At 38.9% G+C, this 22885-nt stretch overlaps 1 protein-coding gene across 6 annotated transcripts in view; it reads left to right on the top strand.

Annotated features, from left to right (window-relative positions):
* Positions 320–22885, top strand: part of UBR3 (ubiquitin protein ligase E3 component n-recognin 3 (putative)) — a 198913-nt gene continuing 176347 nt past the window's right edge. For 3 of the 6 annotated variants that reach the window (XM_013968944.2, XM_013968948.2, XM_013968965.2), the window contains exon 1: positions 320–917. In XM_013968944.2, coding sequence (XP_013824398.2) covers positions 373–917 — 545 coding nt within the window. In that variant the 5' untranslated portion in view covers positions 320–372. The remainder of the gene's footprint in view (positions 918–22885) is intronic. The other 3 variants (XM_013968950.2, XM_013968955.2, XM_013968956.2) reach the window with 1 other exon arrangement.

A 22885-nucleotide genomic window follows, 5' to 3' on the forward strand; every position in this document is an offset into this window, starting at 1 on the left:
CTAAATACATCTGAAAGATGCTGTCTTTTATAGTTCAGGTGAATAAAGGGAAAAAAGGTCCATATTAAAGGTTTTCCATATTACCCATATCAAATTTTTTAAAAAGTAGAGTTCCTTCTTTAAGTGGTTTTCAACTACAAGGGAGCCAAAAGGTTGAAGAAAGAAACAAGAGGACTGTCCCAGACTAGAGGGTCGGGAAGCCCGCACCCCAGCGGGAGGGGGCGTGTGCATGGGCGGGGACGCAGGCGGAGGTGCGCGGCAGCCCCGGGGTATCGCGAGAGTTGGGCGGACCGAGCAATCGCAGCAGTCAATTCCCCCACCCTCCCGGGAGGAGCCGCTGGCCCTGGACTCTCCAAATTCTGAGCTCTCATCATGGCGGCGGCGGCCGCTGCGGCCGTCGGGGGGGCGCAGCCACCCCAAGCCGAGGTGCCTGCTCCCGGGCTGGCCCTGGACAAAGCAGCCACCGCCGCGCACCTGAAAGCGGCCCTCAGCCGGCCGGACAACCGGGCAGGTGCTGAGGAGCTGCAGGCGCTGCTGGAGCGGGTGCTGAGCGCCGAGCGGCCGCTGGCAGCGGCTGCGGACGGCGAGGAGGCGGCGGCGGCCGGCGGCGGGGGCGGTCCGGGGGCGGCCGAGGAGGAGGCTCTGGAGTGGTGTAAGTGCCTTCTGGCGGGCGGCGGAGGCTACGACGAGTTCTGCGCGGCGGTGCGGGCCTACGACCCCGCGGCGCTATGCGGCCTGGTCTGGACAGCCAACTTCGTGGCCTACCGCTGCCGGACGTGCGGCATCTCCCCCTGCATGTCGCTTTGCGCCGAGTGCTTCCACCAGGGTGACCACACCGGACACGACTTCAACATGTTCCGTAGCCAGGCCGGGGGTGCCTGCGACTGCGGAGACAGCAACGTGATGCGGGAGAGTGGGTGAGTGGAGCCTTTCCCCGGGGCGGGGGACACCGCGGGATTGCCCAGGCCGAGTCTGGAGAGGCCTCGGGGAGGGGAAGCTCGGAGCCGACTCCGAGCTGTCAGGAGAAAGAAGTGGGGGAAGGTGCAGCCACATGGGGATGGAAGTGACTGAGCTGTCAGCGGTGGAAAGGGGATGGGGAGGAGGGGAGAGCGGAGAGCGTGTTTAGAGAACGAGGCTGGGAATTTCGGGGTAGCCGGGGCGAACGAGTGATTGCGAGAAAAGAGCCAGTGCCTAGAGTAGGAGCGGAGAGAAGAGGGAAGGATACTTGAGGAATCTGGTGTCGAGCTGTCAATTGTGTACTTGCTGGGGAAGGCTTTAGAGCCGCCCGTTTCTTGGGAAGAACCTGATGATGTGATTTGGATTATTTGGGAGAGCGATGATATTGGGGACTAAACTGGGTCGCGGGATGATGAGAGTGGGGGAAGTGGTCTTGCAGCTGCAGCGGAGGACAGCTTGTGGAAAGGGGCTTCTGAACTGTCAGTTTGTCAGTGTAGGGAAGGAGCTCCTGAGCTGATGGGGGTTGAGGGGGGAGGGAAGGGGAGGGGCCTGAATGAAAAGTGACTGTTGAGCTGTCAGTGGAGTATTTGGTGTGCTGGAATGACAGCTAGAATTGAGCTACTGAGCGAGCAGTCAGTTATAGAATACCCTCCATACCAGAACAAACAAAACACTGAGCGAATTAGGAATCAAGTGCTAGGTCTTCTCTAAAAGGGCACTTTATTCACGGACTAATTCGCGAACCTCTATCTAAAAGGAAACACTCGACAGATGCTTTTTCGATAGGAGTGTTGTACCAGGGTGTTGGGATTTGCCAAAAGACGTTTCAGAGATAGCAGGGAGTTAAAGAGTTGGTACATGTTGTGTCTTGGCTTGGGACATGATATCTGGGGAAGTCCTGTGAGAAGAAAAAAGCTCAGTCAAAGAGAGCTTTTTGGTTGGGTAGTATCTGAAAGAATGTTAGCAAATCCAGTTATTCAAGTTTTTCGATTTTCAGGACTTATAATTAATGGTAGAGTATAATCCCTTTAGCAATGGTCTCTGTTTTCCTTGGAGTAGGTTACTATCACCTGTAGGTTACTGTTACTGCAAAATGTTTGTATCTATTAGGTAGATACATGACTTATGTCTTAAGCAGCTTATGCAAGAGTAGAAAATGATAAGTTCCTTAAACAGTCTGGGAGTGAGTTAGAGGAGGCTTCTGTGCAGAGGGAGTAAGAAAAAGCTTCAGAAAGGAGCTTGCTAATAATGATAATACTTGTAATTCTGCTGCTGCTGACGACAATAGTAATAATTGCAGCTAACATTTGCTAACTTTAGAGTGTGTGCCTAACACTTAAAAAATACTTTCAAAATTGATAATTGAATGGGTAAAATTTTTTTAGCTAAAAAAGCAAAAAAACAAAAATATACACAGTTTAAAGTTTCCCTCTCATCCTGTCTCCTGTCTGTCCAGTTTCTTTCCACCGCTTTTAGTTTCTCTTAGTGTGAAAACGAGGGTGAATATGTATTTTGATTTTTCAGTCTCTTTATATCATATACATTAGTCTGTGCATCTTGCATTTTTCACTTAAGAGGTTTATGTCAGTAAATCAGTGTACTCTGTTAAAAAAAAATCTGCATAGTGTTTCATGTCATAAATTTGCCATTCTTAGTCATCACTTTTGATGGACATTTTGGTTCCAGTATGAAATTACAAGCTGATATACCTTCTTTTCACACCTGTGCAAGAGTATCAATGGGATAAATAAAGTGAAATTTCCAGATTGCCCCCCATAAGGCTTAGTAGTAAGCACAGCACGTGACTGTTTGACAACAGCCTCATCAACAGAATGCTATTAAAATTTTGAATGTTTATCCACCTGTTTGGAAAATAATGATCAAATATTAAAACCCGCTTTACATGATTAGCTGATTTAATCAATAATTCCAAGACTGTTACTCATTATCCCCATTGTACAGAAGAGGAAAGTGGGGCACAGGGTTTAAGACACTCGCTCAGGATTACACAAGTAGTTGGCTGTGCGTCTTTTTGCCAGAGCCTGACAGCTTCACCATTCTGTTGCCTTTACAAATAACATTCTTATTGGTACTTCCATTCGCTACTGTGTTCTTTTTTTAAAATATGCCATTCTTAGTTATTCCTTTTTTTCTTTTTAAAATCTTACCTGTTAAAAACATTTAAGAGGGATTTCAAAACAGAGGAATTGGAACAGATAATTAGACATTTTTACTTCTTAGTCAAGGTTAACATTTAAGAAACCCGCAGAGTACATAAAGTAGGAGATCATATTGATTCTTTCCTGAATTTTAGAACCAAGGGGCATAATTAATTATCAGGTTCATTTGGATGAGATGCATATCTGATCTCTCATTGTGATGCTTCATTGTGGGAGCAGAAATATCTCAGTGAGTTTCTTTCAAGGTCCTTGTACAGTTTTAGGGCATCTGGGCTGCAGCCGGTCCATAGCTTAACCTCATAGCATTTGCCTTTACTGACATCTTGTAGATTCTTATCTTTCCCCTAATCAGGCAAGCCTCCCTTTACGAGATGATGCACGCGTGTGTGCTCAGTCGTGTCTGACTCTGCGACGCTATGGACTGCAGGCTCCTCTGTCCATGGGATTCTCCAGGCAAGAATACTGGAGTGGGTTGCCCTGTCCTTCTCCAGGGGATCTATAGTACTTAAATTATTATTGTCTGTCTAAAATGCATGGCTAGTGTCTGTACATGCCAGCAGTTGCCATGCCGTTTCATGACGGGCAAGAGTGAACAGTAAACAATAATATGGCCATGTGATTATTCTGAAATTTTTACAACTCTTTAGGTTGGACAGGATAATTCTTCTGGGCTACGCACCTAATTACTGCCTTGAGAGACACAGGATGTTAACCAGTGGTGCAGGTTGAAAGGCTGCCTCTAGAATCTTTTTAGAACTGGGAATCATTAAAAAATTCCTGGTGGGCAAAGCTGGACTACCCTCACATGGATGGAATGTAACTTTTTTCAGTTTTTGATATTTCTTAAAAAATATTTTTGGTTGCTAAAGATTGAAGATGTGTTGATTTTGGTGGTGTTTGTTATTTTAATTGTCATAGAAGTTTGTATATCCTATTCAGTAAATTTTAAAGGAAGGATTCTATTGTTCCCTGTATCTTGTTCTTAATAAAAGAAAAACCCTGCTGTGCCTTAATCCTTTCCCCAAGTGTCTGACTGTTTTGGATAGGATGTTGTATGATTGGAGATGGGAAGAATCAGATATTTGGTCCATTACAACATGTATTACTGTTTAATTTTCAGATTTATAATTATAGAAATATGCAAGGAGGATTGAGTTTTCTTTGATTAGTAGTAATAAATGTGGCATATTAACAGGTATACAAATCAAAGGAAGAAAACAGCTGAGAATTCATTTGTGGGAAGAGATTACAAAGCCTTTAGAAACTGTGTATTAGTAATTGTGTCTTTGGACTTCCTGCTTCCAGTGCTAGAGGTGGGAGTTTAATCCCTGGTCAGGGAACTAAGATTCCGAGCTTTGCAGCATGTCCAAAAAATAAATAAATAAAAAGAAATTTAAGTAAAAATTTAAAAGATAAATAAATTTTAAGAATAGTAATGGAAAATATAAAATAATGTTTGACTGGTTTGGGGTTCAGATGTTACAAACCAGAAATTGGAATTTTAAACATTTAGTTTTCAAATTTTGATGCAGAGGATGACCGTTTTCATATTCTATTCTGCATTACAGATTTTTTTTTTTGCTACCTTCCTTATTCTTCCTACAGATTTTAAACTCTTTAAAAATTAGAAAATTCATCTTGCTATTATTACTCAAAGGCTTTTGTGCTTGCTTACAAGGTAGATAGTATGTGTTGAATTAAATTGGATAAACTAGTGACTGTTTTACCTTAAAGTTTACCCTGAAGTCACATTGCTTTAGTTATTCAGGAGGTGGCATGGATTATTAAATCCACAGCATCTTTTTTTTTTAGGAGAAGAAATTTTATTTTCAAGGATTTGTGCAGACAGTGGTGAATAAAAAATTTTATTTCAGCTATAAAAAGCTGACTTCACTCCACCCTGGCATGCAGGGTGTATGGTGTGCCAGTTTGAATCTGAGGCAGTACTACTATCCCCATTCTTCTACCCCTAAAAGACTCTCTTAAGGGAACAACTTCCTATGATTTTCATTCAGAAATATGACATACCAACCAAAGCATCTTTTCTCAGTGTACTTCAGAAACTGTTATTATTTTTCAATTTCAAAAGTAATACTTACCGGTTATAACATAAAAATAGGTGGATAAAGTAAAAAGTAAAGTTTCCTCTTTGCTCCATCCCACTTCTCAGTGAGAGATTTCCCTTTCTTTGGAGCTTAATTGTAACTAAATTACAACTTAAATTATAATTTAACTTAATTATAATTGAAAAGATTTTAGTTATAATTTATTCAGCATTTCTAGATGTTTTGTTGTGGAAAGTTTTTAGGTTATTTGGTGTGTGGCAGTGCTAGAAATACTTTGGCCACCTGATGCGAAGAGCTGACTCATTTGAAAACACCCTGATGCTGGAAAAGATTGAGGGCAGAGGAGAAGGGGACGACAGAGGATGAGATGGTTGGATGCCATCGCCGACTTAAATGGACATGGGTTTGGGTAGACTCCCGTAGTTGGTGATGGACAGGGAGGCCTGGCGTGGTGTGGTTCATGGGGTTGCAAAGAGTCGGACACGACTGAGTGACTGAACTGAACTGAGTGCTAGGAATTGAAGCCGTGGATGTCTGGATGAATAGTGTTATACTCTCTGTATCTTGCTTTTCCCCCGAACATACTTATTGAAACTGTCTCTTATTAGTACATGGAGAACACTTTGATTTTCTTTTTAAATTGTATTCTATTGCATTTTGATATTTTTGTATTTTACTGGTAATTTATTCAGTCAGTTGACTACTGATAGACATGTAAATTAAGTCTTGGGCTTAATATAAGCATAGTCAGTATTCTTGTATACACGTCTTTGTGTATGTGTGAGTATATGTGTGAAGATGAACTCCCTGAAATAATATCTTGGTTAATGGAAATGTGCATTTTAAACTTTGATAGCGCCCTCCAAAGAAATTAATTTATACTTTTACCAATGATGTATGAAAGAGCCTGTTTCCCAACATCTTGGCCAGTATATATGGTGTTATCAGTTTTTCTGATCTTTGTTAATCTGATAAGTGAGAAATGATATCTTTTTCATCTGTTATCCCTTCCCCCACTGCCCTCTCCTCCCGCACTGGAGTATTTTGAAGCAAATCTCAGGTATCTTATAATTCAGCTTATAAATATTTATGTATTTCAGTAAAGAGATACGAACCCTTAAAAATAAAATATAACCCAAATGTTTATTGACAGATGAATGGATAAACAAAATGTGGTATATTCATAAGATAGAATATCATTCAGCCTTTACAAGGAGTGACATTCAGACACGAGCTACAATATGGATGAACCTTGAAAATCTTATGCTAAATGAATAAACCTTCCATAAAAAGACAAATATTGTATGATCCTATTTATATGAAGTTCTTGCAATCGTTTAATTACCAAGAGAGAAAGTAGAATGGTGGTTGCCAGGGGCTTGGCAAGATGGAAGTGAGGAGTTGTTTAATGGGTAGAGTTTCAGTTTGGGAAGATAAAAATGTTCTTGAGTTGTATGGTGGTGATGGTTGCATAACAATGTGAATATCCTTAAAACCACTTAAAATGGTTAAAATGATAAATTTTGTGTGTATTTTATCACAAAGGATTGTAGTACTGTTACCACAATTATAGTACTAAAATTTTCATAGTTATTTTGTAATATCTTCAGCTATCCAATGAGTGTTCAGATTTTCCCACTTGTCTCATAAATGATTTCTTAGGGTTGATTTAGGATTAGGATGCAGAGTTCTACTATTGTACTTGGTTTTCATTTCTTAGAAGAATCTTAATTTATAGTTTTCTCCACTCCTCTTTTTTCCTTCTTTCAATTTATTAGTTGAAGAAATCAACATTCTGGGATTTAATGATCGCAGCTCTGTGATATTTAACTTGTTCCTGTGCCCATTATTTCCTGTAAACTGGTAGTTGGATCTAGAGTCTTGATCAAATTTTAGGTTCTGTTTTTGGGGAGGTGGTGCAAGAAAACTTTATAATGGTGTCATACTTCCTGTTGAATTGTAGCAGGAGTCACAGAATATCAGCTTGTCCCTTCTTGAGTAAATGTGAGGCTGATCAGCGTGTTCAGGTTTGTCAGCCCAATCCATATGTCGTAAAGCTCCATATCATGTCAAAGATTTTTGCAGCTATTGACTGTCACTGTCTAGATCCATTATTTCATTAGGGGCTACAAAATGGTAATACTCTAATTGTATTATCCTTTGATATATTACTGAGTTCTTTCTAGAATACTCAAAGTTTCAAGGATCAGCTATACTTATATCTATATCTCTAGACATGTTTTACAGAGATCTTCTACTGAGGGGTGTACTGTGGTCAGACAAACTTGGGAAATACTACATGTTGTATATTCTTGGATCTGCAATGTATAACATTTTAAAAAAATCCTGAGGTAAAGAAATCTGTAAATTTGAACAATTGATTAAATCTAGGAAGCTATTATTTTTGAGTCATACCAGTTTGGAAAATTTTGTCCACTTGACTACCCTTCCATTTAATGTCAGCATGTCGAAAAGTGAATCAGCTATATATCTCTCCAAAAAAGATTTTCCTTTTCTTTCTTTCTGTTTAAATAAGTTTAATTTCCCCTCCTCGTCTGAAATCCCAGCTATTAGCGGCTTAAACTTTGAAGCATTTATTGTTTTGCATCTCAGGACTAGTTCAGTGTTACAGGGACACAGGCTTTTTATGAACTTTTGTTTCATCACTCAGTTTGTTTTTATTTTGTCTTTGTTGTCTCATGGCTGGGGAAAAACAGAGGAGTGGATTTTGGGTAGACATCTAACAGTGTCTGCTTGTATCATTATTGGTTCTTTCCTTTTCCTCTCCTCATATGCTTGATACTAAGACCTGTTCCTTTGTTTTCTCTTAGATTTGTTCTTTTCATTCTCTGCTGTTACCTTAGGCCAAGCCTTCATGACATAATAATCTATTCCATGATAATTACTACTTTCCTGCCTGTAATAATTTCACAGTTCAGTCTGACCTTCACTCATACAAAATTCTGCTTCACATATGTCACAACTTTGCTTACAGTAACTTCTCATATTTTATAGGCTAATGTCTGAAGCCTTTAGCCTGGCGTCAGTGTTTTCCACAACATGGCCTCTACGTACATTGCCAGCTTTATTGTCTCCATTGCAGTAGGACCCTCTCTGTTACTTTTTTTTCATTTTAGTTCACTGTTTGTATTCCTGTCCTTGAAGTCTCAGTTTGTGTCCTGTGCTGCAAAGTCCGGTTGCAAGTTTTATTTTTACTGTCAAGCTCATGTGTAAGGGCAGCACTCCTATAGCATACGTACAGTGTGAAACCATACTGCAGGATTTGATTTTCTGAATTAACAGTTGTTTTTTTTCATTTTTAGTTTCTATCCCTACAAATAGCAAACTTTCAATAAAGATTTTATGATGAGGACCTTGCCATATGTATCTCTTTTATTTGTGTTTTCTTTGCTCATATTCAGAGTTTTATTTATGTATTTACATGGATTTCTTGTGAAATTTTCTTCCCTGTGAATCTGGAATTTTCTCCATAGCAGTATCCATCTAACTCAAGTCACAGATTCAAACAAAGGAGCACAACACTCCTCCTGTACTGAGAGCTTGGAGGAAGAAGAGTTAAAGAAATCTTTGTCCTCTGTTCTGTGTTCATTGTACTTTTTGTCATTGCTAATTTACTAGAAATAATGTAGACAGATTATGCTTAGTGGAGAAGATTCTACTTGAGCTGAGTGTAATTTCTAGTCATCTTTATTGTTATGAGGTTTAACTACAACAGCAATGTGGAAGTCTGGTTAAAATTGTAATTTTTTTCTAATTTGTATTTCATATTAAAGTCTAAAACTATTTTCAGCTATGAACCATTTTCAACATACATAAAAGTATAAAAATATAACAAGTACTTTCATACTCACCATTAAGATTAATAGAGGTCAACTTTGTTAAATTTGCCTTAGAGCTTTTTTCAGTCAAAAAAACTAAAGATCCTCTTCTCCCTATATCTTTTCCTCCCTGAGAATTACCATTATCCTGAAATTCCTGTGTCATATGCATGCATGTTTTACTTTTATATTTATTCAATATGTTTTACATTTGCTTAAATGTACTACATTTAAACTATATATGTGTGTATAATTCTTTTAGTATGGAAAATTGACATAAATTATTTTATATTAATCCTTCTTCATCTTGCCTTGTTCATTTACCATGTTGCTAAAATAGACTAATTTATTAATTTCTAATTGTTATTAAACATTCTATAGTATGATTAAACCATAGTTTGCTTATCTTTTTCTTTGCTGAGGGGACAGTTAGATGGTTTACATTTTTCATTGTTTCCAAAAGGGCTTCGGTGAACATCTTTGTATGTGTCTCCTTGTGTAGATATACCAGAATTTTTTTTAGGCTGGAGTCTGAGGAGAGGGATTGCTGGATCATAGGCTGTGCATTCTTCAGCACACCTTACTAGATAGCTGAGAATTGATTTCCATTGTTTTATCCAATTTACTTCCAATTACTCTTCCACCAGGAATTTGAGTTCCCATTTTTCTATTTATCAAGAGTTGCTGATATATTAAGAAAATAAAGAATATATTTGAAAAATTTTGCCAATCTGTTGGATATAAACAAGCATGTTTTCACATGTTTTTAGGCCATTTAATGTCTTCTTTTGTGAACTGCAGGCTTTTCTCTAGCCGTGGAGAGCAGGGGCCACTCTCTAGTTATGGTGTGTGAGCTTCTCATTGTGGTGGCTTCTCTTGTTGCTGAGCATGGATGGGCCCACACAGCAGCAAGGACCCAGCACAGCCAAAAATAAATAAGTAAATAAGATAAAATAAAATACAGTTACTCTCAATTAGATTAAAAAAAAAAGCTATAAGCATTTTTTAAAAGAAAGGTAAAGAGGATTGCTTTAAAAAGACACAAATAATACAGACTAGAGTGGACATTTGTGTGGTTTTCTATTTTAAATATAACAGTGTATTCCTGTCAGTCCCAAACTCCCCAAATGCCCCCCTTCCACCCCTCCCCCAACTCTGGTAACCACAGGTTCATTCTCCAAGTCTGTGAATTTATTTTTCTTTCGTTAATAAGTAAACCTGTATTATTTTTTGTCTTTAGTTTCTACAAATAAATGATTTCATATGCTATCTGTCTTTCTTCACTTGGTATGATAGTGTCTGGGTCCCTCTGTGTTGCTGCTAATGGCATTATTTCACCGTTTTTAGTGGCTGAGTAACATTGCATTGCGCGTACCACGTCTTCTTCATCTGTTCATTTGTCAGTGGACATTTAGGTTACTTTCATGTGTTGACCACTGTGAATATCTGGCACCATTTATTAAACAATCATTTTTTTCTTCATTGATCTCACTGCCGCTATATGACAGATCTTGTATCAGTTTCCTGTATATGTCTTAAACTCTTGTATTGGTATGTCTCTTGTAACAATATCATACTGTTTTAATTATTATAACATTAGAATAAATCTCAATATGGCAAGATTTTCCTTATTGTTCTTCAAAAGAATTTTGGCTATACTTGGTCCCAACTTTTTCGTTTCAATTTCAGGGTCATCTTGTCAAGTTCTGTGGAAAATTCTGTTATTTATTGGAATCACATTACATTTTAGGGCACTGCAGAAGGAGGCTCTAGAAGGATAGTCATTATACTGTTTGTAATAGGAAAAAAAATAGAAGCAATGAGATTAGTAAACTGTGGTTTAATCATGCAGTGGAATTCTTTTCAGTAGAAAACACACTTTGTTAAGAGTAGTATTAAATCTGCCTAACCATGAGAGTAATCCAAATTGTTTTTTCTGTAAGTAAAGTAATTTCCTCCATAGATTGTGTAGCTTTTGTTAGATTTATTCCTGGATAATTTATTTTTATTTCTACTATAGATGCTATCATTTAAAAATTGCTTTTCTATTTTCTTTTTTATTGCTTTTTCCTAATATTTTGTATTATAAAAGTATTCAAATGCTATTAATTTTTTAATATTGATCAAGCAATCTTTGAAGTCTCTTCTAATAGCTAATCTGTGTATTACAGTAATCTGTGTATGTGTATATAAATGTGATTGAGATTTACGTATTTTTTGAGTGCAGTGGGTCTTCACTGCTGCACGTAGGCTTTCTCTGGCTGTGGTGAGTGAGGGCTGCTCTTCCTTGCAGTGTGTGGGCTTCTTGCTGTAGCGCCTTCCCTCGTGGAGCACAGGCTCTTGGTGCGCGCGGCTTTCAGTAGTTGCAGCTCCTGGACTCGGGAGTGTGGGATCAGTTGTTGTGGCACACAGGCTTAGTTGCTCCGTGGCACATGGGCTCTTCCCAGACCAGGGATTGACCAGGTGTCCTTTGCATTGTGAAACGGATTCTTAACCACTGGACCACCAGGGAAGCCCCTCGAATAATATTTTAACTGAGTTGAGAGTTTTAGTTGACGTTTCTTTTCCCTTACACTGTGAATATACTTTTCTGTTGTCTTCTGGTCTCTGTTGCTGAGAGCTTATATTCCGTCTAGTTGTTCTTTTGTAATTAATCTGCCTATTTAATTGGTTTCTTTCAAAGTTTATTTTTTGGTAATCCGTAGTTTCACTGTGATGTGTCTGTTTGTTGGACTGGTTCTAGGTGAGGATTTGTGCCTCTCATCAGTTCTGAAAATTCTCAACCATCATCTCCTTGAATTTTGAGTCTTTACTATCTTTATTTTCTGTTTTGGATACCATGTTATTGTATTTATTGGATCTTCTCATTCTGTCTCCTGAAGAGAGCTCACTCACTTTCTATCCATTTATCTTTTTTTCCCCCCTCAATTGAGGTAATTTCCTCAGATCTGTCTTCTTGGTACTTCCTTCTTCAGTTCTGTCTGATCTCCTGTCCAGTGTGTCTATTAAGTTTTTAATTTGAATGAATGTAAATTTCATTTCTAGAAAAATCTTTAAGGAAAATTTTACAGAGAATTTGAGTTTTATCATTGGTCCAGTGTCGATTTTAAAAATTAATTTTTAGTTTGGGGGTTCCAAAGCCGCAAGAATAATATAAATCCCAGACTTGCATGAAGCCTAGATTTGTGGTTTTGACTTCTTAAGGGAATTTTAAATCTTACCCATTGCTCAGGTAGAGATAATTCTGCTTTTGTAGGTGATTTTATTGGGAGAGTGGGGACAATTTAATGGAATATATTCTTTAAAGAATCTTGGGAAATCTAACCTGTAATAATGGAAAGAATTCCTGGAATGCTGGTTGGCATGAATATATTTTTGATTTATTCACTATGATATTTTTACTACCACAAAACTCCAGTTAGCTTATCAGTCATCTCTGAAGAACCCTTATATTTTGACAGGGGACCTTTGATGTTGGTCTTGCTAATTTTCACTTTAGAATTTGTGAGAACATATCTGACTGTAAGGACATGTTTTGGTTGCTCTTCCCAACGTTTTTTGTCTTTTTGTCCTTTGGTAAATCACTCAGTTTTCCTGGGCTGTAGTTTTTCTCACATGTAAAATAGGGATGGTAGGCAGATCAAAACCTGCCTACTTCAGTTTTTTTCTTTTAAACTAAATGTGACACTAAACACATGAAATAGAATGGTATTACTCTAATTGATTGCCCAGGACTATGAAACATTGGCATACTGTAATAATATTCTATTATGCTAGTGCTCTTATAGATAGAACTGTTAAGCACACCCTTTTATCAAAGTGTTGAATTGGAATGCTTGACCAAGGCAGTTGCATATGGTTTTGAGGGCATGTTTTTGGAATAGCTGATAAAGAATAATTGGCTCAGTGGTAAAGAATCTGCCTACCAATGCAGGAGACTCAAGAGTCATGGATGGGTTCTATCCCTGCGTTGGTAAGATTCCCTGGAGAAGGAAATGGCAACCCACTCCAGTATTCTTGCCTGGGAAATCCCGGGGATAGAGAGGAGCCTGGTGGGCTACAGTCCATGGGGTCCCCAAAAGTCAGACATGACTTAGTGACTAAACAACAACGACAGCAGTAAGTTGCACAATTTAAAAGTACAGTAAATTTTCACGAGTGTGTGTGTGTATCAGTTCAGTTCAGTCACTCAGTCGTATCTGACTCTTTGCGACCCCATAAATTGCAGCATAACAGGCCTCCCTGTCCATCACCAACTCCTGGAGTTCACTCAGACTCACGTCCATGGAGTCGGTGATGCCATCCAGCCATCTCATCCTCTGTTGTCCCCTTTTCATCCTGCCCCCAATCCCTCCCAGAATCAGGGTCTTTTCCAATGAGTCAACTCTTTGTGTGAGGTGGCCAAAGTACTGGAGTTTCAGCTTTAGCATCAGTCCTTCCAAAGAACACCCAGGACTGATCTCCTTTAGAATGGAATGGTTGGATCTCCTTGAGTCCAAGGGACTCTCAAGAGTCTTCTCCAACACCACAGTTCAAAAGCATCAATTCTTCAGTGCTCAGCTTTCTTCACAGTCCAAGTCTCACACCCTTACATGACCACAGGAAAAACCATAGCCTTGACTGGACGGACCTTTGTTGGCAAAGTAATGTCTCTGCTTTTGAGTATGCTGTCTAGCTAGGTCATAACTTTTCTTCCAAGGATTAAGCGTCTTTTAATTTCATGGCTGCAGTCACCATCTGCAGTGATTTTGGAGCCCCCCAAAATAAAGTCTGACACTGTTTCCACTGTTTCCCCATCTATTTCCCATGAAGTGATGGGACCAGATGCCATGATCTTCATTTTCTGAATGTTGAGCTTTAAGCCAACTTTTTCACTCTCTTTCATTTTCATCAAGAGGCTTTTTAGTTCCTCTTCACTTTCTGCCATAAGGGTGGTGTCATCTGCATATCTAAGGTTATTGATATTTCTCCCAGCAATCTTGATTCCAGCTTGTGTTTCTTCCAGCCCAGTATTTCTCATGATGTACTCTGCATGTAAGTTAAATAAGCAGGGTGACAATATACAGCCTTGAGGTGCTCCTTTTCCTATTTGGAACCAGTGTGTTGTTCCATGTCCAGTTATAACTGTTGCCCCCTGACCTGAATATAGGTTTCTCAAGAGGCAGGTCAGGTAGTCTGGTATTCCCATCTCTTTCAGAATTTTCCACAGTTTCTTGTGATCCACACAGTCAAAGGCTTTGGCATAGTCAATAAAGCAGAAATAGATGTTTTTCTGGAATTCTCTTGCTTTTTCGATGATCCAGCAGATGTTGGCAATTTGATCTCTGGTTCCCCTGCCTTTTCTAAAACCAGCTCTAACATCTGGAAGTTCACAGTTCACGTATTGCTGAGCCTGGTTGGAGAATTTTGAGCATTACTTGACTAGCGTGTGAGATGAGTGCGGTAGTTTGAGCATTCTTTGGCATTGCCTTTCTTTGGGATTGGAATGAAAACTGACCTTTTCCAGTCCTGTGGCCACTGCTGAGTTTTCCAAATTTGCTGGCATATTGAGTGCAGCACTTTCACAGCATCATCTTTCAGAATTTGAAACAGCTCAATAGGAATTCCATCACCTCCACTAGCTTTGTTCGTAGTGATGCTTTCTAAGGCCCACTTGACTTCACATTCCAGGATGTCTGGCTCTAGGTGAGTGATCACACCATCGTGATTATCTTGGTCATGAAGATCTTTTTTGTATAGTTCTTCTGTGTATTCTTGCCACCTCTTCTTAATATCTTCTGCTTCTGTTAGATCCATACCATTTCTGTCCTTTATCAAGCGCATCTTTGCAGGAAATAGTCCCTTGGTATCTCTAATTTTCTTGAAGAGATCTCTAGTCTTTCCCATTCTGTTGTTTTCCTCTATTTCTTTGCACTGATTGCTGAGGAAGGGTTTCTTATCTCTTCTTCCTATTCTCTGGAATTCTGCATTCAGATGCTTATATCTTTCCTTTTCTCCTTTGCTTTTTGCTTCTCTTCTTTTCACAGCTATTTGTAAGGCCTCCTCAGACAGCCATTTTGCTTTCCTGCATTTCTTTTCCATGGGGATGGTCTTGATCCCTGTCTCCTGTACAGTGTCACGAACCTCAGTCCATAGTTCATCAGGCACTCTATCTATCAGATATAGTCCCATAAATCTATTTCTCACTTCCACTGTATAATCATAAGGGATTTGATTTAGGTCATACCTGAATGGTCTAGTGGTTTTCCCTACTTTCTTCGATTTAAGTCTGAATTTGGCAATAAGGAGTTCATGATCTGAGCCACAGTCAGCCCCCGGTCCTGTTTTTGCTGACTGTATAGAGCGTCTCCCTCTTTGACTGCAAAGAATATAATCAATCTGATTTCGGTATTGACCGTCTGGTGATGTCCATGTGTAGAGTCTTCTCTTGTGTTGTTGGAAGAGGGTGTTTGCAATGACCAGTGAGTTCTCTTGGCAAAACTCTATTAGCCTTTGCCCTGCTTCATTCCGCAATCCAAGGCCAAATTTGCCTGTTACTCCAGGTGTTTCTTGACTTCCTACTTTGGCATTCCAGTCCCCTATAATGAAAAGGACATTTTTTGGGGGTGTTAATTCTGAAAGGTCTTATAGGTCTTCATAGAACTGTTCAGCTTCTTTAGCGTTGCTGATTGGGGCATAGACTTGGATTACTGTGATACTGAATGGTTTGCCTTGGAAATGAACACAGATCATTCTGTCGTTTTTGAGATTGCATCCAAGTACTGCATTTCGGACTCTTGTTGACCAAGATGGCTACTCCATTTCTTCTGAGGGATTCCTGCCCACAGTAGTAGATATAATGGTCATCTGAGTTAAATTCACCCATTCCAGTCCATTTTAGTTCAGTGATTCCTAGAATGTCAACATTCACTCTTGCCATCTCCTGTTTGACCGCTTCCAATTTGCCTTGATTCATGGACCTGACATGCCAGGTTCCTGTGCAGTATTGCTCTTTACAGCATCAGACCTTGCTTCTATCACCAGTCACATCCATAGCTGGGTATTGTTTTTGCTTTGGCTCCATCCCTTCATTCTTTCTGGAGTTATTTCTCCGCTGATCTCCATTAGCATATTGGGCACCTACCGACCTGGGGAGTTCCTCTTTCAGTGTCCTATCTTTTTGCCTTTTCATACTGTTCATGGGGTTCTCAAGGCAAGAATACTGAAGTGGTTTGCCATTCCCTTCTCCAGTGGACCACATTCTGTCAGACCTCTCCACCATGACCTGCCTGTCTTGGGTGGCACCACAGAGCATGGCTTAGTTTCATTGAGTTAGACAAGGCTGTGGTCCTAGTGTGATTAGATTGACTAGTTTTCTGTGATTATGGTTTCAGTGTGTCTGCCCTCTGATGCCCTCTTGCAACACTTACTGTTTTACTTGGATTTCACTTACCTTGGACGTGGGGTATCTCTTCACGGCTGCTCCAGCAAAGCGCAGCCACTGCTCCTTACCTTGGACGAGGGGTATCTCCTCACCCTGCCCCTCCTTGCCTTGAACATGGGATAGCTCCTCTAGGCCCTCTTGCGCCCGGGCAGTCACCGCTTCTTGGACATGGGGTAGCTCCTCCCGGCCACCGCCCCTGACCTTGGACTTGGGTAGCTTCTCTCGGCTGTTCCTGCGCTGTTGCAGCCTGGCACTCTCGGCCGCTGCCCCTGACCTTGGACGTGGGGTAGCTCCTCTTGACTGCCGCCCCTCGGGCATGGGGTCCTCCCGGCTTCTTCCCCTGACCTCGGACATGGGGTAGCTCCTCTCTGCCGTGCTTGTTGCCGTTGCAGCCGCCTGCGCTTGTGCTTCTTATAAGGCATCCTCAAAGACAGGGCAGATTAGGTCATCCTGGCATGGAAATATGTATATATATATTTGATCTGGTGTTCTTCACTCAGCATAACCATTTTAGGTTCATTTATTTTGTTGTATGTCACTAGTTCATTCCTTTATTGCTCAGTAGTATTTGACCATCAGGTTATAACACAATTTGTCTATCTGTTAATCTGTCAATGAACATTTGAGTAGTTTCTAGTTTTTGACTATAACAAATATAGCTGTTATGAAATACTCATATTCAAGTCTTTATGTGGATATTAACCAGTTTTTATATGGATACTTTCCTTTGGTAAATATCTAGGTGTGTAATGAGTGGATCATATGATAGATGTGTATTTAACTTAAAACATTTTTTAAACATTTTTATTGTGGTTTTATAGATATATATATATATAAAATAAACTATGACATTTCAATTATTTGAAGTGTGCAATTCAGTGGTGTTAATTACATGATGTGTAGCTTTTAAAGAAACTTTCAAAATGTTTTCCTATGTGGGTATTCCATTCTGCATTCCTACCAGCAGTGTATAAGTTCCAAATCTTCTGCCTCCTTGCAAATGATTGCTGTGGTCAGTCTTTTTAATTTTAGCTGTTCTAATAGGTGTTCATCACTATGAACAAAGCTAGTAGAGGTGATGGAATTCCAGTTGAGTTATTTCAAATCCTAAAAGATGATGTTGTGAAAGTGCTGCACTTAATATGTCAGCAAATTTGGAAAAGTTAGCAGTGGCCACAGGACTGGAAAAGGTCAGTTTTCATTCCAATCCCAAAGAAAGGCAATGCCAAAGAATGCTTAGACTACTGCACAATTGCACTCATCTTACATGCTAGTAAAGTAATGCTCTTCTTTAAGCAGGCTTCAGGAATATATGAACGGTGAACTTCCTGATGTTCAAGCTGGTTTTAGAAAAGGCAGAGGAACCAGAGATCAAATTGTGAACATCCACTGATCAGTGGGAGAAGGCAATGGCACCTCACTCCAGTACTCTTGCCTGGAATATCCCTTGGATGGAAGAGCCTGGTAGGCTGCAGTCCATGGGGTCGCTAAGAGTCAGATACGACTGAGTGACTTCACTTTCACGCATTGGAGAAGGTAATAGCAACCCACTCCAGTGTTCTTGCCTGGAGAATCCCAGGGACAGGAGAGCCTGGTGGGCTGCCATCTATGGGATCGCACAGAGTCGGACACGACTGAAGTGACTTAGCAGCAGCAGTAGCTGGATCAGCGAAAAAGCAAGAGAGTTTCAGAAAAACATCTATTTCTGCTTTATTGGCTATGCCAAAGCCTTTGACTATGTGGATCACAATAAACTGGAAAATTCTGAAGGTGATGGGAAAACCAGACTACGTGACCTGCCTCTTGAGAAACCTGTATGCAGGTTAGCAAGCGACAGTTAGAACTGGACAGGGAACAACAGACTGGTTCCAAATAGGAAAAGGAGTACATCAAGGCTGTATATTGTCACCCTGTTTATTTATCTTATATGCAGAATACGTCATGAGAAACGCTGGGCTGGAGGAAGCACAAGCTGGAATCAAGATTGCCAGGACAAATCTCAATAACCTCAGATATGCAGATGACACCACCCTTATGGCAGAAAGTGAAGAGGAACTAAAGAGCCTCTTGATGAAAGTGAAAGAGGAGAGTGAAAAAGTTGGCTTAAAGCTCAACATTCAGAAAACGAAGATCATGGCATCTGGTCCCATCACTTCATGGGAAATAGTTGGGGAAAGAGTGGAAACGGTGTCACACTTTATATTTGGGGGGCTCCAAAATCACTGCAGATGGTGACTGCAGCCATGAAATTAAAAGATGCTTACTCCTTGGAAGGAAAGTTATGACCAAGCTAGACAGCATAGTCAAAAGCAGAGACATTACTTTGCCAACAAAGGTCTGTCTAGTCAAGGCAATGGTTTTTCCAGTAGTCATGTATGGATGTGAGAGTTGGACTATAAAGAAAAGTGAGTGCTGAAGGATTGATGCTTTTGAACTGTGGTGTTGGAGAAGACTCTTGCGAGTCCCTTGGACTGCAAGGAGATCCAACCAGTCCATCCTAAAGGAGATCAGTCCTGGGTGTTCATTGGAAGGACTGATGTTGAAGCTGAAACTGCAATCCTTTGGCCACCTGATGCGAAGAGCTGACTCATTTGAAAAGACCGTGATGCTGGGAAAGATTGAGGGTGGGAAGAGAAGGGGACAACAGAGAATGAGATATTGATGCCATCACTGACTCAATAGACATGGGTTTGGGTAGGCTCCAGCAGTTTGTGATGGACAGGGAGGTCTGGCGTGCTGGGGTTCATGGGGTTGCACAGAGTCAGATATGACTGAGTGACTGAACTGAACTGAATAGGTGTGTAGTGGGATATCATTATAGCATTAATTTGCATTTCCCTCATGACTGATGATATTGAACGTATTTTCTTATGCTTATTTGCCATTCATCTCTTTTTTTTGGTAAAGTATTGATTCAAATATGTTGACTGTTTTTTCCTTATTAGTTTACTTTGTTTGTTTCTAATTACTAAGTTTTGGTAGTTCCTTATCTATCGTGGATATAAACCCTCTATCAGATATATAATTTAAAAATATTTTCTTGTGGTTTGTGGCTTTGTTGTTTAGTCACTAAGTCATGTCTGACTCTCATATCTATATTTATGAATCTCCCCAGTGTACTTTTCCCCCTTTATAAAGGGACTTAGTTTCTTTGAAATCTGCATGAATTTATGTTTGTTGTTGGTGTGTATATATATATATATACATATATATGTGTGTGTGGAGGAGAGAATAAGGAAGAAAGAAAAAGAGAAATCTATTAAATAATTGTGGTCAGAAGATCCCCTGAGATATAGTTTATTTTTTAAACAATAATAGAAAAATAAGATAGGTGTTCTTTATCTCTGAAATTATTAACTTAATGTGTTATAGTTTTGTTAATTATATTTCTCATCAGGTACTTAATTATCCATCTTGCTTGCAATTTGGTACTCTAAGAGAAAAGAAGTTTATTTTGGTTCCTATAAAACTGAAATTTAACACTGGCGATTAAGTTTAGAAAGAAGGAAGTCATACCCTGGCTTAGATTTATTTGAAGCAGTACTGAGTATTACTCACTATTATGAGTATCTGTATCAGTAAGTCTTAGGTTTTTTTATGTTATCAAATTTGCATACACAGGAACTTATATATAAAGTGTATATATACAATATAAATAATTTTAATGGGAACATTCATGTGCCACTATCTACATTAAAACATAGATCTTTAAGTATTGATAAATATTTTATATTATTTTAATTTTAATAGAAAATGAATTCAGGTTAATAGGAAACTTAAAGGTGATAAGTTTTTTTTTTAAGACTAAAAAAGTCTATAGAGAGTTATTAGGGTATTAGGCATTGAGATTAGGAAGAGATGAGAGAGGATTAGCCTTAATCCTGATATTAAAATACTATATATAATAGATTCTTAAACCAATATAATTTTTTATTGTCATATTATTGGAAGGACCATGAAGCCTGGTTTCTCCTCTCTAGCTTTATTGAGGTATAATTGACAAAATTATATAAATTTAAAATATATAACATGACAATTTGATATATGTATATATTACGAAATGATTATCACAAGGTTAGTTAACACATTCATCACCTCATATCCTTTTTTCGTGTGTTAAGAACTTTTAAGATCTACTTTTTAGCACATTTCAAGTATATAATACAATATTGTTAACTGTAGTCACCATGCTATACATTAGATCCCCAGAACTTATTTACCTTATAAGTGGAAGTTTGTACCCTGTGACGAACAATCCATTTCCCCCATACCAAACCCCTGACAACTACCATTCTACTCTCTGTTTCTCTGAGTTCAGCTTTTTTAGATTCCACTTATAAGTGAGATCACAAAGTATTTGTCTTTCTCTGACTTATCTTCCTTAGCATAAAGCTCTCTAACTCTAAGTTCATCCATATTTTCACAAATGGCAGGACTTCCCTCTTTTTATGGCAGAATAACTTTTCCCAGTATATATATGTATATATATGTATATATATATCTGTCTCACATTGTCTTTGTCCATCATCTGTTGGCTGACACTTGTTTCCATGTCTTTGCTATTGGATAATGCTACAGTAAACATGGGGGTGCAGATATCTCTTTGAGATAGTGACTTAAATTCCTTCGGATATATCCAGAAGTGAGGATTGCTGGATCATATGCTAATTCTGTTTTTAATTTTTTGAGAAACCTCATACTGTTTTCCATAATGCTGTGCCAGTTTACATTTCCGCCAGTGAATGAGTCCTCTTTTCTTCACATCCTTTTTAACAATAGTTCTTGTCTTTTTGATAAAAGTCATCCTAACAGATGTGAGGTGATAATCTCCTTCTGGTTTGGATATACAGTTCCCTCATGATTAGTGTCAAACCAGTTAATCCTAAGGGAAATCAGTCCTGAATATTTATTGGAAGGACTGATGCTGAAGCTGAAGCTCCAATCCTTTGGCCACCTGATGCAAAGAACTAACTCAGTGGAAAAGACCTTGATGCTGGGAAAGATTGAAGGCAGGAGGAGAAAAGGATGACAGAGGATGAGATGGTTGGATGGCATCATTGACTTGATGGACATGGGTTTGAGCAAGTTCTGGGCATTGGTGATGGACAGGGAAGCCTGGTGTGCTGCAGTCCATGGGGTTGCAAAGAGTTGGACATGACTGAGCAACTGAACTGAACTGAATAATTAATGATGTTTAGCACCTTTTAATGTACTTGTTAGTTTGTATGCCATCTTTGGAAAAACATGTATTCAAGTCCTCTGCTTATTTTAAAGTCAGAATTATTGTTGTTATTATTTTTTGCCATTTCATTGTGTAAGTTCTTTGTATATTTTGAATATTAACCTTTAATTTGGTTTGCAAGTATTTTCTTCCATTCCTTATGTTGCCTTTTCATTTTGTTGATTACTTTCTTTGCTGTGTAGAAGAAACTTTTTACTTTGAGATAATTCCACTAGTTTGTTTTTGTTGCTTATATTTTTGGTTTCATATAAAAACAAATAATTTCCAAAGCCAGGGTCAAGAGTTTTTTCTTTTTCTTTTTTATTCCCCCTCAAAGTTTATGATGGCTTACATTTAAGGGATATATTCATTTTGAGTTAATTTTTGTGAGTATCTGAGATAGGCATCCAGTTTTATTCCTTTGCATGTGAATATCCAGTTTTCCCAGCACCATTTATTGAAGAGATTATCCTTTACCCCTTGTGTGTTCTTGGCTTCTGTGTCAGATTTTAGTTGACCGATATGCATGAGTTTATGTCTGGAGTTTCTATTCTGTTTTATTGATTCATGTGTCTGTTTTTATGTCAGTATCATTCTGTTTTGATTACTATAACTGTATAGCACAGTTTGAAATCAGGAAGTGAGATGCCTCCACCTGCCTTTTTTTCTCAAGGTTACTTTGGCTATTTGGAATCTTTTGTTGTTCTGAATGAATTTTGGGATCGTATTTCTGTGAAAAATGCCTTTGGAATTTTGAGGGGGATTGCATTGAATCTGTAGATTGCTTTGGGTAGTATGGGTGTTTCACTATTAATTTTCATCCATGAACGTGGAATATCTTTCTATTTATTTGAATTTTCTTCAGTTTCTTTCATTAGTATTTTGTAGCTTTTAGCACACAACTCTTTCACGTCCTTTGTTAAATTTATTCCGGTGTATTTTTTTTTTATTGTTTTTGGTGCTGTTGTAAATGGAATTTCTTCATTTCTCTTTCAGGTAGTTTACTGTTAGTGGATAAAAACGCAGTTGATTTTTGTATGTCTGTTTGTATCCAGTAACTAGTAGTATTAGTTTTAACAGTTTTTTTTGGTGTAGTCTTTAGAGTTTTCTGTATATAATGGCATGTCATCTGTGTACAGAGTTTCTTTCATATCTTTCTTTCTGAGTTGGACACCTTTCATTTCTTTCTGTTGTGCAGT

This window comes from Capra hircus, chromosome 2, assembly GCF_001704415.2.
Source record: "Capra hircus breed San Clemente chromosome 2, ASM170441v1, whole genome shotgun sequence".
NCBI lineage: Eukaryota > Metazoa > Chordata > Mammalia > Artiodactyla > Bovidae > Capra > Capra hircus.